Source organism: Brachycentrus maculatus, unplaced genomic scaffold (assembly GCF_059751285.1).
Source record: "Brachycentrus maculatus isolate JH-2025_06_01 unplaced genomic scaffold, ASM5975128v1 h1tg000589l, whole genome shotgun sequence".
Lineage (NCBI taxonomy): Eukaryota > Metazoa > Arthropoda > Insecta > Trichoptera > Brachycentridae > Brachycentrus > Brachycentrus maculatus.
The window spans coordinates 1,165,198-1,181,702 of NW_028281329.1; the positions used below are offsets into that span (position 1 = coordinate 1,165,198).

General features: G+C 34.5%; 1 protein-coding gene across 1 annotated transcript; it reads right to left on the reverse strand.

Moving 5' to 3' along the window:
- Positions 1-206: 206 nt before the first annotated feature.
- Positions 207-16,426, reverse strand: LOC148301249 (uncharacterized). Its single transcript, XM_088273587.1, has 2 exons — positions 15,817-16,426; positions 207-2,107 (listed from the first exon to the last, which is right to left on the reverse strand). The coding sequence occupies exon 2, from the start codon at positions 2,096-2,098 to the stop codon at positions 1,193-1,195; it is 906 nt and encodes a 301-aa protein (XP_088129713.1). The 5' UTR covers positions 2,099-2,107; positions 15,817-16,426; the 3' UTR covers positions 207-1,192.
- Between the last annotated feature and the right edge of the window lie 79 nt (positions 16,427-16,505).

The window sequence follows — 16,505 nt, forward strand, 5'->3', positions numbered from 1 at the left end:
AAATTGTGTAAAAATATGATATCATCATGAAGTCTAATATAGGAATACTACTTACTAATCTTTATAAACTTGTATTATTTTTTGACATCTCATCAAAGATGAAGAAGAATATGGAAGTCTGGACATTTACAGGGCTGACGACCGTCATAGGCTGATTTTAAACCAGCCTATGACGGTCGTCAGCTCCGTAAATGCCCAGACTTCCATATTCTTCTTCATCTTTGATGAGATCTTAAAAAAATAATATGAAAAATACTCCTATAATTGGAGATAATCCAGATTTTTTAACAAGTATTTGGACACACTCAAAATGTTCTTTATAAACTTATTGTAGAATTTTGTGTATTTCTAGCGAAAGCTAGACGATTTTCCTAAGATAATTGCTAAGATCGAGTGATATCTACGATATTAACGTACGTGTTTATTACGATTTGTAAAGATTAAGGCATAAGATTTAAGCTTCGAATAGCAACGATTCAGATGCTCTGCAATTTCATCAATTTCAATCATATTCCCAATTCATTATTCAACAAAGGAATGTTTTAATTGGTTTACAGCTAGCAGAGTAGGTACAAGACTTGACAAAGTATATTTTAATTACTTTCTTATATTAATGCGAATGTAATTTAACCCTTAACTTACAAATAGGTAGATACATTAAATATATATTAATTATTTCAGTTTATAATCAGCTTTACGAAGTAACACCAAAACATCTAAAGACGTACATTGAAAATCAAGTTAACTCAAAAAAGACTACGCTATAATATTTCATAGTAAAATTGCCTATCTAATGAGATTTAATGATTATTTTGAGTACAAAAGGCAAAATATACGATTTCCGAAAACACACTTGGAGCAAATTTCAGCAATCACAAAAAACAACCCCTTAAACACACGTTTTTTTTTGCAAAATATGTTAACGAGTACACAGGATAATGCCTCGTACTCGGTAGCTCACAACATTTACACAAACAACAGCTTTTAGGTAAGGAGGGTTGTGCTCGAAGGCCCAATGCCGTAAAAAGGTGCAATAAAATCCGATTCACGTATTTGTTACGTCGAAATCTCTTATCATCATATCCTAGCGGTAGAATTTATGAATACAAAATCGTTATTCGTAGCTTTAGTACTAACGTACCCGTTCGCTTTGTCGATTCGCAGTTTCCCCCAATTCGAATGATTTTTCGTTTTAAATATTGGACATTATCATATGTCTGCCATTACCGATCAGTTCTCTAGTGTCTGACGGGGTGACGGGGCCGGTACTAATGTTAGCGGAAAAGCTAGAGTAGGTATCCTTATTGAACATCTGCATACGTCTAGCTTCGTCTTCGATCCTATCGGACATCGAGTAATCCTCTTCCACTATCTGGCCGAGGTGGTGGTCGCGGTTGGCGTCGCCGTTGATGGCCACCGGGTTCACGAACCCGTGGTGTATGGGGGTGATAGTGTCTTCGGGAGACTTGGGGGAGCGAGGAGAGCGCGGGGACATCTCGTCTCCTGGGGAGCTCGTCTCGCCGAAGCCGCGCTCCTCGCCTTCCTTCTGCATGCGGCGCTCCCTTCGCGTGTGCTTGGTCAGCATGCCTCCCGTCTCCACGTCCCTCTCGAGCCGGTGTCCGGAGCGGGAGCGCGTCAGCTGTCGCTGGACGTAGTCCTCCAGATCTTCCTCCTCCTTCTTGGATATGTACTTGTTGAGCACGACCAGGAAGACGCCGAGCAGGATGGCGAAGAGGCCGCTGAAGACGAGCTCGTTCCACCAGCCGATGTTGGCGAGCGCGCTCCAGGAGCTGACGTCGTCCGGGATGAGGCCGGAGCCGACGAGGAAGAGGCCGAGTACGATGAAGACGACCCCCACGTGCAGCATGCCGAGGTGCGTGACCTTGGTGTCGAGCACATTCTCGCCGGAGGGCCGCTTGCGCAGCTGGGAGCGGCGCGAGCCCGCGCGGTCCAGCGAGCCGTGCGAGGCGTGCGGGGACGTGAGCCCGGACTCGGTGCTCTGCAGCGAGTAGCGCCGCTCCTTGGCGCGCCGCTGCTCCTCGCGCCGCTTGCGCTGCCGGCGGATGGCCAGCGCGGACTGCAGCCCCACGGCGTGCATCCTCGGGCCCTGCAACACGCCACACACCATCAGTCACCGCTACACCGCTACACCGCCACGCCGCCACACCGGCCCCCGGACACCGCGCTCCTTAATACTAACTCTTTCTCTCATAGAGTTTGATACACCACTTTGCCATTTCAGAAATCATTTTGGCCCATTGTAAAATATATCGCATTCCACATTTTCGCTGGTCGGGTTTCTCAATTAGATCTGTTAAGAGGAATTTGGCGAGATCCAAAGTGCTCCTGGGATTCCTCGAAATATTATTAACGTACTAAGGTTTTACGACTCTACTTTCGGACCTTTTCTTCTACTCTCACTTTGTATTATTATTTCATTCTGTTCATTTCATTCGCAGACATTTGGAAATTAGATAATATAGGTATGTTTTGAAATATTACGCGCTGCATGATTGTTTCCTTTATCCTCGAGAATTTCCGCAGAAATTTAACACCAATGTCAATCGCATTATTGAGAACGATTATGCTATTAGCGCTGATTTTCTGAGGGAGAAGATGGCCTAATAGATGGTTCAATGAAACGGAAGGTGTTATAGCGTCAGATTAATCTGTGAAGTATCTTAATCCATTCCAGTTTAGTCAATAGTAGTGAGTAGAAACTGAAGCTAAATATATATTTCGAAAATACTTTTTACTGTCTTTCAAATTCCATATGTATGTAGGAGTACAAAAATGTAAATATTAGGAAGCGATAAATGTCGTTTGATGATCAAATATTTGTTTTTTAGACTAATTCTGGATAGAGTTCAACACTTAATGGAACAAGCCGACGATAAATGGTATAACACAGCACGCACAATGAATCATAATAAGAGTGGAGGTGTTAAAATCATAATAAACATCAAATGTCGGATATTTAGGAAAATATAAACACCGCTGTTTATTATCAATTAATATCTTCACGATCTTTTAGTACAAACACATAATATAATATTGAGATGCGTATCGAATTGCGCAGGATGGCAGTACGGAATAACTCGAACTAATTATTGCCATCGGTTTAATTGCCAACATATCGGTTTTATATAGATAATATTTAACAGCTGTATACTTAACTATTTAACTTCGAAGATGCGTAAATATTTGATGGTTTTATCATATTTAATAGTTTTACATATTATTATTTCTTCTTTTTCTAACCCTTATCTTCACCGAATGATGCCTTGACGGAGTGTTATCTTGATAGTGTGATCTTACATAAAGGCAAGGTGATCGTGCCTTAGATACTAGTAGGGTAATATTAAATAAATATTAGAGGGTAGAATCACTAATACGCTTCCCACATGTAGAACAAACTCTTACAAGGTTCCTATATTTATCGTTCATCAAAATTAGTCAACGATGAATATGGGAATATTGATATGTTCTACTCGACATTGCCAGCACTGACATCGCGTACATAGTGAGTCGATATTCATATCGTGGTAGGTGTCAATTTTCACATAATTTGTCTTGGACTTAAGCTTTGATCCTTCCCTTTTCAACTTTTCCTCCATCCCGTCCCTCAATCAGGTATTTATGTAAATTATATGTTTGAAATTTTGTAACTAGAATGTTACAAATACCTCTCTTTTGTTACTTATTAATGTAAATGTATATATATAACTGTTCTGTAAAATTTCTAAATGAAATAATTTTATACCCCCCCTTCCTGGGAATCGGATCCAGAGTCTACAGTACGGTAGCTAAATGCGCTAATCATTATACTACGGAGACCGACAATATCCAATCATATTGATTTATTAGTTGATCCGGTTTTCGTAGAAACCACACATAGTAAATAGGTTTCAGAATAACAATATTGTTTACGATCGGTTAGAATAGACGAATGTTGAATGTTTGCTTAGATTAAAGGAATAATGTCCGATCCAGCCGACTGCACGTAAATGTTTACTGAAAACGTTTAACGGTAAAGTAAACGGTGGCTGAAAACAGATGAATATTTGTGGATCAAACCGCTATAAGGTTAGAGTTGAGAGAAAACAAGAAACAACATGTGTGTAACAACCTGAGTTGATTAATATCGATTTCGTGAATTTAACATTTTCGTAACCTTTAATACCAAAACCGCATAGCTTTTAATATTTTGTAAAGGTGTATCAACTTGATATAAAACATTCTAAGATGAAACTTAACAAACACCACAAACATATACAGACTAATCAATGGAAAACTAATCATGATAACTACCTCGTACCACATAAATATATATGTTCCCCTGTAATATGTATATTTTTATAAATATATAACATGATACTATAAACAAAAAAGTCCCTCTTCAAGCACAAGAGCGCAGTGTCTTTTTTGGAGAGGCTCAGCGCATCTAAAATTATAAGATTGTATTAAGTAGAAATCTATAGAAATTGTATGGAAAAGTAATTATATTAAATAAATAAAACATATCATTATTCCCTACATGAAAGAAGATTAAAATTTGAGCATCCTAGGGCTTACAGCCTGGCATTTGGCTAGCTAAAGCGATCACTTTATACACTTCTGTAACGTTCACCATTCTGCCCATTATTGAACGTTCATACTGTGTAAATTATTAAAACCTGTAAATATGCGACGGTCTAAAATCCTTTCGCATACCAGTAGGGTTTTCGATACATTCGTGAAGTATGGCCGATTTTTCAGTTCAGCGATTAATGATTTTTTTAAGTAAGCTTATTCCTTTTAAACATATTAAGCTATCATGAGTTAATGAAGTACCTACAAAAAATTAAGGATCCAAAGTATAACAGATTTTTTGTTACACAATCCGGTACCTAGCGCCGTGAAGCGGCTTTTTTCTACTGCTGATATTAAATAACTTTTGAATTGTCTGATTTCGACGGCTGTTAACATTAACATAATTCATTCTAACACTTTCGTTGAGCATAGGGTGGGAAAGTAACGTTTTCCCCTTCCCCCTGCCCCCTCCCGATTCAATGTAATATTACTAGGACATGTTTTTTGAACGATCTGTGAAAATTTATGAACCTACTTTTTATCAAGATAAGTTATGATTGATGAGATGACGTCTCTTTGCTTTATGTACCATATGTACGTGCGGTTACAGTAACAAAAAAGCGATCGGAAATCTCACCACCGAAATGCTGTACCACAAAATTGTGTCAACAATTGACGATACTTTAGTTTTCTGGTTTTCTAATTTTAAAAAAATCTATAAATATTTTAAACCCTTATTTGTAATACTTGAAAATGTAATTAAAACTTATTTGAAAATTGGCTATAAAACAATTTATTCAAGTACTAGTTTAATAAAAAAATGTTAAATAAACTTAGATATATATTTTTTAAACGTGAACCATTATGACGGGGGTTTAAAAGTTTTTTATATTTAATTTTTCAAAGATATTTTTTATTTTATTTTTATATGATACCATTTTTTTAAAATTAATACACCCGCACGTACAATTTTACCACCTGGATATATAATACAAAAAATACACAAGTTTTAACGGGATAGGTACCAGCTTTCCACAAACATTTACACATATATAATTTGTCGTCACCAATTTAATAAAATGTTTTTTTTTTATAAGCAAATTTTGCTGATAAAAAATGTGATACTCACATATTTAAAAGAAACTACAAAGAGAATATTTAATAAGAGAATCAGTTTGTATAGAATATAATGTCAACTTCGATATTCCTTCATTAAGATAACTCTTTACCGTGAATAAATATTATGCAAAACAAACTAACTAACTAACTAACTAACTAACCATCACGCCGCTTCCCCGCAGGGGTAGGCAGAGAGAATAGAGCGCCACACCACTCTGTCCTTAGTAATTAACAAACAACAAACATTTTTATCCTTAACAAACACTTTTAGTAATTTGCGTCACATTTTAATCGTTTAAAATTTTCAAAGATTGTCGGGATATCTCTTTATGAGCACTTGAGATGTTCACTTGATTTTCATTATTTTTATTGTTGTTTTTAGAATATTTCTGAATAGTTGGAACCGGTGAGTTGATTATTTTTCTAATTATGTTTAATTTTCAGAAACCTTGCATTTACAATCGATGTAGTTCAGTATGTATCCAGTCGTCAGACTACCACACCCTTATGTGGGGTACGGGTCGGTCCATCGTTCTACAAACCTTAATTTGATCCAGTGTCGCAATTAAATGGAATATCCAAGCTGATGATGGACTGTATATCAAACACATAGTAGATCATGACATTCCTTGATATATTTTAATTGAAAGTATATTAGGGTGGGTTTACTTTGCACCAAGTCAATTTTTTACATTATGTACGCTTGTCTTTAGCAAAATCAGATTTAATTTTTTGAGTTCTTGTTTAACCAACACCAAAATTATTATAACAAGCCATTTTTATAATTTTTTTTATGAAAATCCACATACCACGCTATTTTCATTAGCCAGGGAATTGACAACATTTGATTTGCATTCTCTCGTAAAACTATTGTTTATTAAATTTTGAAATGCACGTACAGTCATACCTAGATATGAGAGACATAAGTACAACTTCTTTAAAATAGTTAAAACAGTTGGTAAAAGAAGGATGTTAGTAGACTGAATGCAGTCGAAATGATATCTGTCAGACTAATGTGCGGCAAATGTTTGAATGGTGATATACAGAAATAACGCTGAGATAAGCATTATCGATAAAAATAAGAAAGGTGTGTTGAGATTGTTTGAACATGTTAATTAAAATGAGTGAAGAAAGAACTGTAAAATATATAAAGTTGGATATAAAAGCAGAGGAAAACCGAAAAAAACTGAGCATGATAAAGAACACTTGAAAGTGGTCAGGTCAGGAGTCGGAATAATCGGCGGGTAGGAGATGCATGAACGTGAAAGATGCGAAAATTATTTTCAAAGACAGATTAATGTGGCGTTGTATTCTCTCTGCCTACCTCTGCGGAGAAGTAGCGTGATGGTTCGTTAGTAAGTTTCTCTTTTTAAAAGAAAAATATCCCCAATCTCTTATATCCAGGTTGGACTGTAGACGTAAATATCACAGATTCCATTTAAAAATGTGATGTCACGTTCTAGGCTTAATTCACCTTAGACCAATGAAGTATTCCACGTTCTAGTTTAGTGCGACATTTTTTTGTAAAACGATAGTATGCAAACAATGTTCGTCTTGTAAGAATGTCACTTGTTGAAAGGGTACCGTTTTTGGTACAAAGTAGGCCCAAATTACGGTAACGTTAAACACCCATGCAACATACACAACACATAAACTAGATAAGCAGTGTATTGAGAGGGAAAGCGAAACAAAGGGAACGACAACTTACCCCGGTAGATGTTTTGCTAAATGAGATATCGCTCACTCCTTTCAAGAACGTCATAAATCAAAAATCGTCAATTTTCAGTTGTGTATGTTTTCGGAATGCCCAGAAAATGTACTATATCCCAGCAAAAGTGGCATATTTTTAACTTAATATTTACCCGATTCAGGGCAGAAAGTATAATTTTTGCATTTTGAAGAAAAGGTATTGTATTTTTTAAATATACTAAATTTTTTAAATATACTAAATATTTTTCAAATGGAAAAAAACCTTCAGTTTTTAACTAAAAAGTTCTGTTGCACAGTAAAAAGTTCAGTAAGTGGCTTGATATTTATTTTTAATACATTGTATTATATTTTTTAACTTTAAAACGTTCTCCTGAAAAATCAAGTATTTTGATTTATGACGTTCTTGAAAGGAGTGAGCGATATGTCGGTGAATCACTGTCAACGTTCTCATTATGGAAAAGTTTCAAATTAGATACTTGTATTTAAAAATATATATATTATATCTTATATGCGTTTGACTATCATGAATGAGATTTCGGAAATTTTACCTGAAGAGTATTCCAAAAAATAACAACTCTTTGACTATGTAGTGTCGATATTATACTTTAGATTACGTATATTTTTATTCAGTGATATTTTTTTTTACTATTGGAAAATATTAAGATCCGAACAATATAGATCAATACGAACAATAGGAACGTCTACGGGTTTAAAAAATACCTTAGTTCTTAGAAAAAAAAAAAAAACGAGAGAAGTAAAAGTTACCTTAAATTATCTACGCAGATAAATGCTTTGTAATAGACTCAGTTCAGCGTAAGACTAAATGGTATAAAGGCGATCCAACGTTAATATTCATATTTGTGTAAATATTTTTTTAAACAATAAACTCTCTACAGTAGAATTATATATTCATAAAATTAAATCTGTGAAAATATTAAAAAAAAAAGAAGTCAATCAAATATAAATCTCGTACTAAGCATAATTTTATCATATTTTACCCACTAAGTTCTTCATACTGTAGGTTTTTGAGAAATAAAATTTGATCATTCTAATCTTATTGCTTAAACATTTTTTTCTAATCAATTAATAAGTATTCAATTTTAGATTGAAGAGTTAACGGTAAAAAAAACATCTTTGAAAATACTAAGTAGCAGATACCCCAACGCAACTTGTCGATATAAAAGTGAAAAATTTTCCCGGATAACTTTAAATTATAGTACATATCAATAAAATCAAAAAAAAATTCCATGTCTGAAGGTAAAGGGTAAGCGTACAAATTTTATTCAGATTGCTCAAAGGGTGTAAAATATTTAATTTTATAGGTACCTACCTATATTGGATACATACGTTCATAGGAAATAACTGTCACATATGTACTATAAACAGGAGAAAGTATTATACCGACCATAAAATAAGTAATAACCATAAAATGGAAAACAAAAGAAAAAACATAAATTTGCAGCTCGCCATAAAAAACTTAATATCTGAAAATTTATATATTACAGAGATGCTCATTAAATATTATGCTATCTAGAAGAGTTTAAAATATATGTAACGCTTTTCAGTTATTTACTTTATCCTGTACTCCTTCAATTACGTTATCTATATCTTATCAAATATAATAAAGACTTTTCTACATATAATTGACGTTCAAGTTAACACCCCATCGATACAATCGGCGTCATATTCATCATTGGATGCAGATGGGGTTCAGACGAAGAAGACGTAAATTTTGCAAAAATATTTTATGAACCATAAAATGATAGCTATTAAAAAAAAAACAACGCTGGGATATTGCCTATTCTTAAGATGCCTCGTTTTGCAATATTGCTGATGAGAAACAAAAATACGGAGTTGTTTCTCATGCTCTTTTGGCTGACAACAGTCGATATATTTTATTTCTCATCAGCGATATTTGAAAACCAGGTATCTCGAGAATAGATAATAAAGCAGGGTTGCAAAAAAACGGTCAAAAATATATCCTTTTTTATATATTAAATTGTTTTTTTTTTTTTTATAAATACAAGAAATTTTATTGCATTTCATGTTTTTATTTAGAATAAATGAAAAATTAAACGCACCGTTACCTGATTTGTTACAAAAATGTATTAAATACAAACTCACATTTGCAAAATCGATAGTATCTTTTTTTGAATATTGAATTCCTAGCTGTCGAGTACGCAGCATTAAAGAAAGAATTTTAATGTAAATAATAGTTATTTTTAACCAATGAAAAAATAGCTAAATACACAATGTTAAAAAACGTTTCAACTACAATGCTAGTGACCCCGATTAAAAGGCATTAAATTGCCACAAATAACATGGATTTATTTCTCGAATTTGATTCTAACTTATTCAGCTGTAATGATACTTACATTCAGAATGTATAAAAATAAACTTAACAGTGTAATAACAGAGGAGAAAATATTTCGCACTAACTAACTAACCATCACTGATAAGCAGAGAGAATATTACGCCACACCAATCTTTGACTATTCCACATTTATATATGTCCTCATATCCGCCGTTTATTCCAACTCCTGACCTGACTGCTTTCAAGTATTTGAAATGCTGGATTATGGCAATTTTTCCTCGGTATTCCTCTGCTTCTATTACCAATTACATTCGCCTCATATTTTTTCTGTTTTTTTTCACTCATTCGATTTCCGTGCCGAAACTATCTCAAAACACCTTTCTTAATTTTATTGATAATGCTCATCTCAACCTTGCATTCATTCCTTATATCACCATTCGAAACGTCTAGCATAAATTGTTTCCCCGCACATTCGTCTGAGAGATCGCTTTTTGATTGCATTCAGTCTACTTTCATCCATCTTTTGCCATTTTTTTACCCTAGTTTTACTTACATTCATTTGTATGTTGAATATGCCAATTTAAACTTGTATTTGATATATGTAAGTAAACTATATCATATTGTATTTAGTGTCGTTTAAAAGTATTTGACTAAAAAAAATCTCAGTGAAAATAAGATTCACTATAAAAACAACATAGAATACTAATTTTAGACACGCGTTGCAACCTGGGATAACAACTTTCACCTCTAAACGAAAAAAAATAAGACTATCCAAATTTTTGTTGGCCAACGCTGCATTTAACTTTACTTACGGGTTGTTTACCACGATTTTTATCGATATCTTAACATAAATAAAGATGTTATTGTGATGGACAAAATAGACGTTTGGGTATTCACAGGGATTACGACCTATCGTTGGCCGGTTTAAGTGCTTACTTAACTAACTAAAACTAGCTTAGGTTCAAGTGTTTACTTGACCAACTACATAAAACTAGCTTACTTTATATGGTAAATCAATGGTTAAAAAAATAGTGGTACACGGTGTATAAGGTAAATACTCAAGCCTATCAAAGTGGTAACAATTACAGTAAATAACCTGACTTCCGTATAACCATTTTGATAACTTCTTAATTTTTTGTATTAGTTGATATATCGATAAAGATCTTAGTAAAAAATCATATCCTTTTACATTGCTGTATAATTAGATGTTGCCATTTTACTGCAGAAAGCATTTTTATTATAGAGCCGAGATTATTGAAAAAAGGGTGCAATATTTTCTGGTCGCACTGTAATCGGGAATAAAAACATCTGGCTAGCACAATATCATGATAGAGTGCAGTTAGCGTGGAGAGGAAGCGGAATATGCGTTTTGGCGTGCTTCAGCTATAAATACTCCATCAACATCCACGGGAATAGAAACTTCAATCGGACCATTCTCAATGAACACAATAACGCCGCGTACTCGTATTGCCGATCGATTCAAGTGCCGTAACTGGGGTGACCGAACTGCAGACATGCAGCGGACCACTTCAATTGCTGAGTAAAAATCTTATCCGTATAATAAACTGACAGTATCAATCGTGGTTATCATGTGTGATTATCATCAGTATCAAGTGTGAATATTAAAAAAAAACAATATGAAGAAAATGGCGTTATTAAAAAAGGCGCATGACTTTTTGCGTTTTGATAATGCAATAGTGTGTCCTATCACTTTCAATTCAAACCCTGATCCGCACCCCAATGGTGCGTAGGGCACTGCATTATACAAACACAGTGTAATCTTGATCGAACACACGAAGGAAAGGTGATCAGCCCTCCGCTTCAGGTACCAGTCCCGGGACCTCCAGAACGGTAACCGAGCGTCCTGACCATTACACTACGGAGGCGGACACTTTAGAAACCAGGAACTGTTTAATAATCAAATTGATTTTGGATAATTTATATAGCACGATTTTCATCTCAACAGTGTTTACACAAACGTCAATTATGATACAAAAATGATTAATTTTAGATTAAAAAAAATAATAATAAAAAACGCCGTCGTGGTTGAAAAAATAGTTTTAAAAGAGGAATATATCTTTTTGTTCCACTCTTAAATTATAATTTAAAGGAAATATAATGAAATTGAGCTTTATCCTTCGATATACAGAATTTAAAAAATCATGGTTCTCATCAATAAGACGAGTTCTCTGTTTGCTTTTAATAAGGTTATTGCTTGAAAAAGATTGTTCCCATAAATACGTAGTCGAAGAGTCGAAGAACCTTCCCGCGTATTGTACCGGATCCGCACTTAAATGGTTAAAGAGCCACATGCGGCTCCGGGGCAGTGGCGGTACTTCCATAAAAGCCCTTAAGCCTGGCTTGGCAAACAACTCCGAATAAAAATTACCAAATCTGCGTCAAATGATTGAAAATACATAAATGATGTATGGTTGTTTTCAAATTATCGCGCGCTTGTTCGTTGTACTGGAATAATCTAGCTAAGAATAGCGGAGATTACAATACATTGTTTATCTTTTTAATGTTTTTTGGGGGCTTACTGTACTAGGAATGGTAAGAAGTGAAGAAATCATAGGTACGTCATGTATTCACGAAAGTAAAAAATAAAGGCTTGCCTTACTGGTAAACCCTAGGCACGTCACTGCTCCGGAGCCACACTTTTCCGACCCATGGTATAATACTTATATTATTAACGTGTATTAACACGTTTCCGTGTTAAAATGTGCTGAAGATTGTATTATATTTTTTAAAAATTCTTTTAAGATATCAACCTGTCGTAGACGACCATAGTGTAACTATGTCATTAACTATAAGAGAGTTAAACTTAGAAGTTCCGTGAATGTTTGAAGAACGTCGTTACCGTGTAAATATTTGCGCTCCTGCGACGGAGTTAATTGTTTTCCGGGAACAAAAGACTCACTTGTCTGCTGGGTACTGATATTTAACTTGCTTTTGTGAGGAAATTTGCTGACGAAATCACGCAACGTACCCAAAACAAAGATAATCATAATTTAATATGTAAAACAACTACTTTGTCCTTGATACCAAACAATGTTCGTCGTATAATATTCTGTATTGTGCTGCACGTGTTATTAAATGCTAGGATTTAATACGCATATGAATTTCTGTAATGCCACTGGGTTCGCAGAAACATATTTTATTATAATAACATACGCCCAACATACGTTAAATTGCAACTAAAGTTTCTTTAAACCCAGATAACATTCGACATAATTAAATTTTTCTTAAAATACCATTTTTGTATTGAAAAAAAATAGGTCTTTCTTAGTAATAAAAACATGGTTTTGAAACGAAAAAAATGTTAAATGTAAGGAATAAAAAAAAATCACTATATATTCTAAAAAACAATAATAATAAAAATATATTCTAAAAAAAAGTGTCAAATGAAGCCGGACGCTTAATGAATTCTATTATTGCGAGAAAGGCCTTAACAGATTCAATGTGATTCGATAGGATTTTCAGACGGTGAAAACAGATTTCGTTCTGAGGATTATTTTTTGTATGGAAATTTTGTATGAAAACATGCGAAAAATTGCAATTTGAAACAGGAATTGCTGGAAAGGAAGAACAGTGAAGAAGAATAAACTTTTGCAGACAAAGCCGTTGATTATAAAATGTTAAGCAAACGTAGCGGGCGTTAACTACGCAGGAAATTTCCTACCCTATCTCATAGTAGATAATCAATTTTCCTTCAGCTTATCGGCAAACAAAGCCCCTCAGATTACGCAGTAATGGTAAATGGTTCGCCAGAAGCTAGTAGCTTGGAGTTATCAACACAAGTACGGTAAGTACATGAACATACCTGTATACGTAAATATATGTTCATAAGAAGATTTTTGTACATTTGGCGCCAGACAAACTATACTTTTTATTTATAATCGATACGACCTTATGCGAAATAATCTTAATTTATATATAATTTTTCTTTTAAACTAGTTCATTTCATAAATAAAGGCAGAAGAGGTCATTTGACTTTAAAATATAGTTAACATAATAAAATAACAGCTATATGGTTTTTTCTACATACATTTTATTCGACCAGTTTGTTTACCATTTGTAAGTATTTTACCGTGTATTGTTTACCATTTATAAGTATTTTAAATAATCCTGAAATACTCATATACGTCGGATAATTTTAAACTCCTTCAGATTATCAAGATTTCGTGAAATCACAGCATAGATTCAGAAATTTATTAAGATCGGTGATGGGTGATCGAATTAAAAAATCAAATAAAGTAACGACTTCTTTTAAATAAGTCGTAACATTCGGTTTTTGGATACGGCCGGCCAATGGTTTCGACAGAGAGCACAAGATTAAGCTCAAATGATCTCATTTCAAAGTTGCGAGTCTTTATTTTATGTATTTTTTAAATAAATACTTTCCAGATTTTACTACATCATTTGATCCGTATTCGCACCCAATAGTGCATAGGATACCCTATCCTGGGTATATCATAGAAGTGGGATGTATTTGACGTATAATTTTTAAAAACTATGCTTCTCTGCATTGTATGTATGTCCCTACAAGAATCAACATCACACACACACCCTCTTACACACTTCACACATGCACATTTTTTATCATAAATACGTGTTCATTTGGTAGATCTACACTAAATATTTTGTACTAATCTTTATGTTTCTGTGGTTAACTATAATCGGCTTGTTTAATGTATATCTTTTAATGTTTTGTTTTACCTACATTTGTTGCTGTTTTTAACCCAAATTATATAAAAAAAGAAACAAAAAATACATGGAATAAATGCACCAGTTCAAGAGTTCGGGATGGAGGAAATTAGCGCTATGTGGAAAGGGAATGAAAAAGGAATAGTGGGAAAAGGAGAGAACAGAAACGGATGGACACTCGGAGTTGCGTACCCTTACAAGCTTGCGTAAGTTGTTTACTTTTATATTATTTATTATGTAGAAAGTATTAATTTTTGATATTTCACATTATTTACGTCGCATGTTCATGCAAGATAACCTTTGTTTGATAAATATTATGTTACGGATATAATTATTCCGAATTTTAAATTAATAAAAATAATAAACCCTTATACGCACCCCAATGGTGCATAGGGCACTATATCTTATAAACGCAGTGTTATCTTGATCGTTAACACATGAAGGAAGGGTGATCAGCCCTCCGCTTCAGGTACCAGTCCAGGGTAATATTGAATAAGTATTACAGTAAAAAATACTTTTATTTATTTTACCCCCCCTGGGAATCGAACCCGGGACCTCCAGAACGGTAGCCGAGCGTGCTGACCATTACACTACGGAGGCGGACAAAATTAAATTTTAAATTATAAAAATGATTCAAGCGTTTGTCGAACGCAGAAAAATATTCCGAAAATAAACATCAACAAAATATGATTTAACTGAATCAAATGGATTTATCAGCCAGTGAACAAAAATAACATTTTTGATTAAAATCTTTACTGTCGGACGAACGCAGAAAAATTCACGATGGTTCTAGAAAAAAATCAGTTTTGCACTCCAAAAAATTAATTCAATAAAAAAAGACGGCTTGATAAGATTTTTGAAGCTTGTAAAGAGTCAAGTCATAAGCAGGATAGCGAATGTTTTGAAGTTTATAAAGTGATCACTTAAACCAGCCAATGACAGGCCGCAAGCGTTGTAAATGCTTAGATTTTCGCAATCATTTCTTAAAATACCTGTTCGTTTCTGCTGAGATATCTATAATACCCACTTATTAAGAATCCGTTTAGGGTATTTTATTGGTGTTCATACATATGGAGATACTCAAAATATAGGGAAATAATCTATTAGTAGTCGATGCGGTTGTTAATCAGTATTTTGGTGTACCATGTGGAGTCTGTTGTGTTTTGACTTATTTATAGGCAAAATTACCATGCTACGGCCTGTATACAATAACAATCCGTGGAAACAACAAGTTCTTTGCGATTTTAACGTGTTGTATCGGTGTTCTCGATTAGAAACAATACTAATCGATGTAGTAGAATAAGAGAGATAGCAGATATTTCTATAAGGGTTATATTGTTACCAAATACGAACATGTAATCTACACAACACCGAACAAATAAAGCGATATTTACCTGAGTTTTTGAGACAAAAAGACGAACAAATCTCCCGGTGAGTTTCTTCTCCAAGCGCTGGTCCAAAAATCACTTGTATAACCGATTTAAGTCCGACACCCTAATATCTATCGAATATATCACAAAATCATGTCAGTAAAAGTCATGACACAGCCATAAAGGATTGAATTTTGTAAGGATGAAACGAAACTTTTCTTGGTCGAGAGAAGAAATGGTTGCCGAGTTTTACAGCGAAGGGTCCAAGAAAACTGATAATATTACCATGTTTTGTACACAGAAGAATAAGGCTTACGGTTTCGCACAGTAAATTTTGATCCTTGCGATGGTTACAAAAAGCTCTTTGTGTAATTAAATTTTAAGTCCGTATTCGCTTGGACCCGAGCGGCGTAAACAAAATAAAAGATGGAGGTATGCCGACAGCGCTCTAAAACCTCCCGATCGCTCGATTTTCACCCTTTTTCCAGCGAAATAGTTCGTGAGCCGCGGGGAATCGCGATTATCTGGATGTTTTCTATTTTGGTTATTTGATTTCTAGACCGTTGTGGCGGTTTGCACTATATGTTTTGACGTGAAGAGGCCGGACGCGGCCAAACTGGATGGACGCTCGCTACGGACTGGCAAACGTGACCAGAATCCGTCCGGCTGGGTGGAACGAGCTGCGCGCGTCGCCTACGTTGTTACGGGGTAAA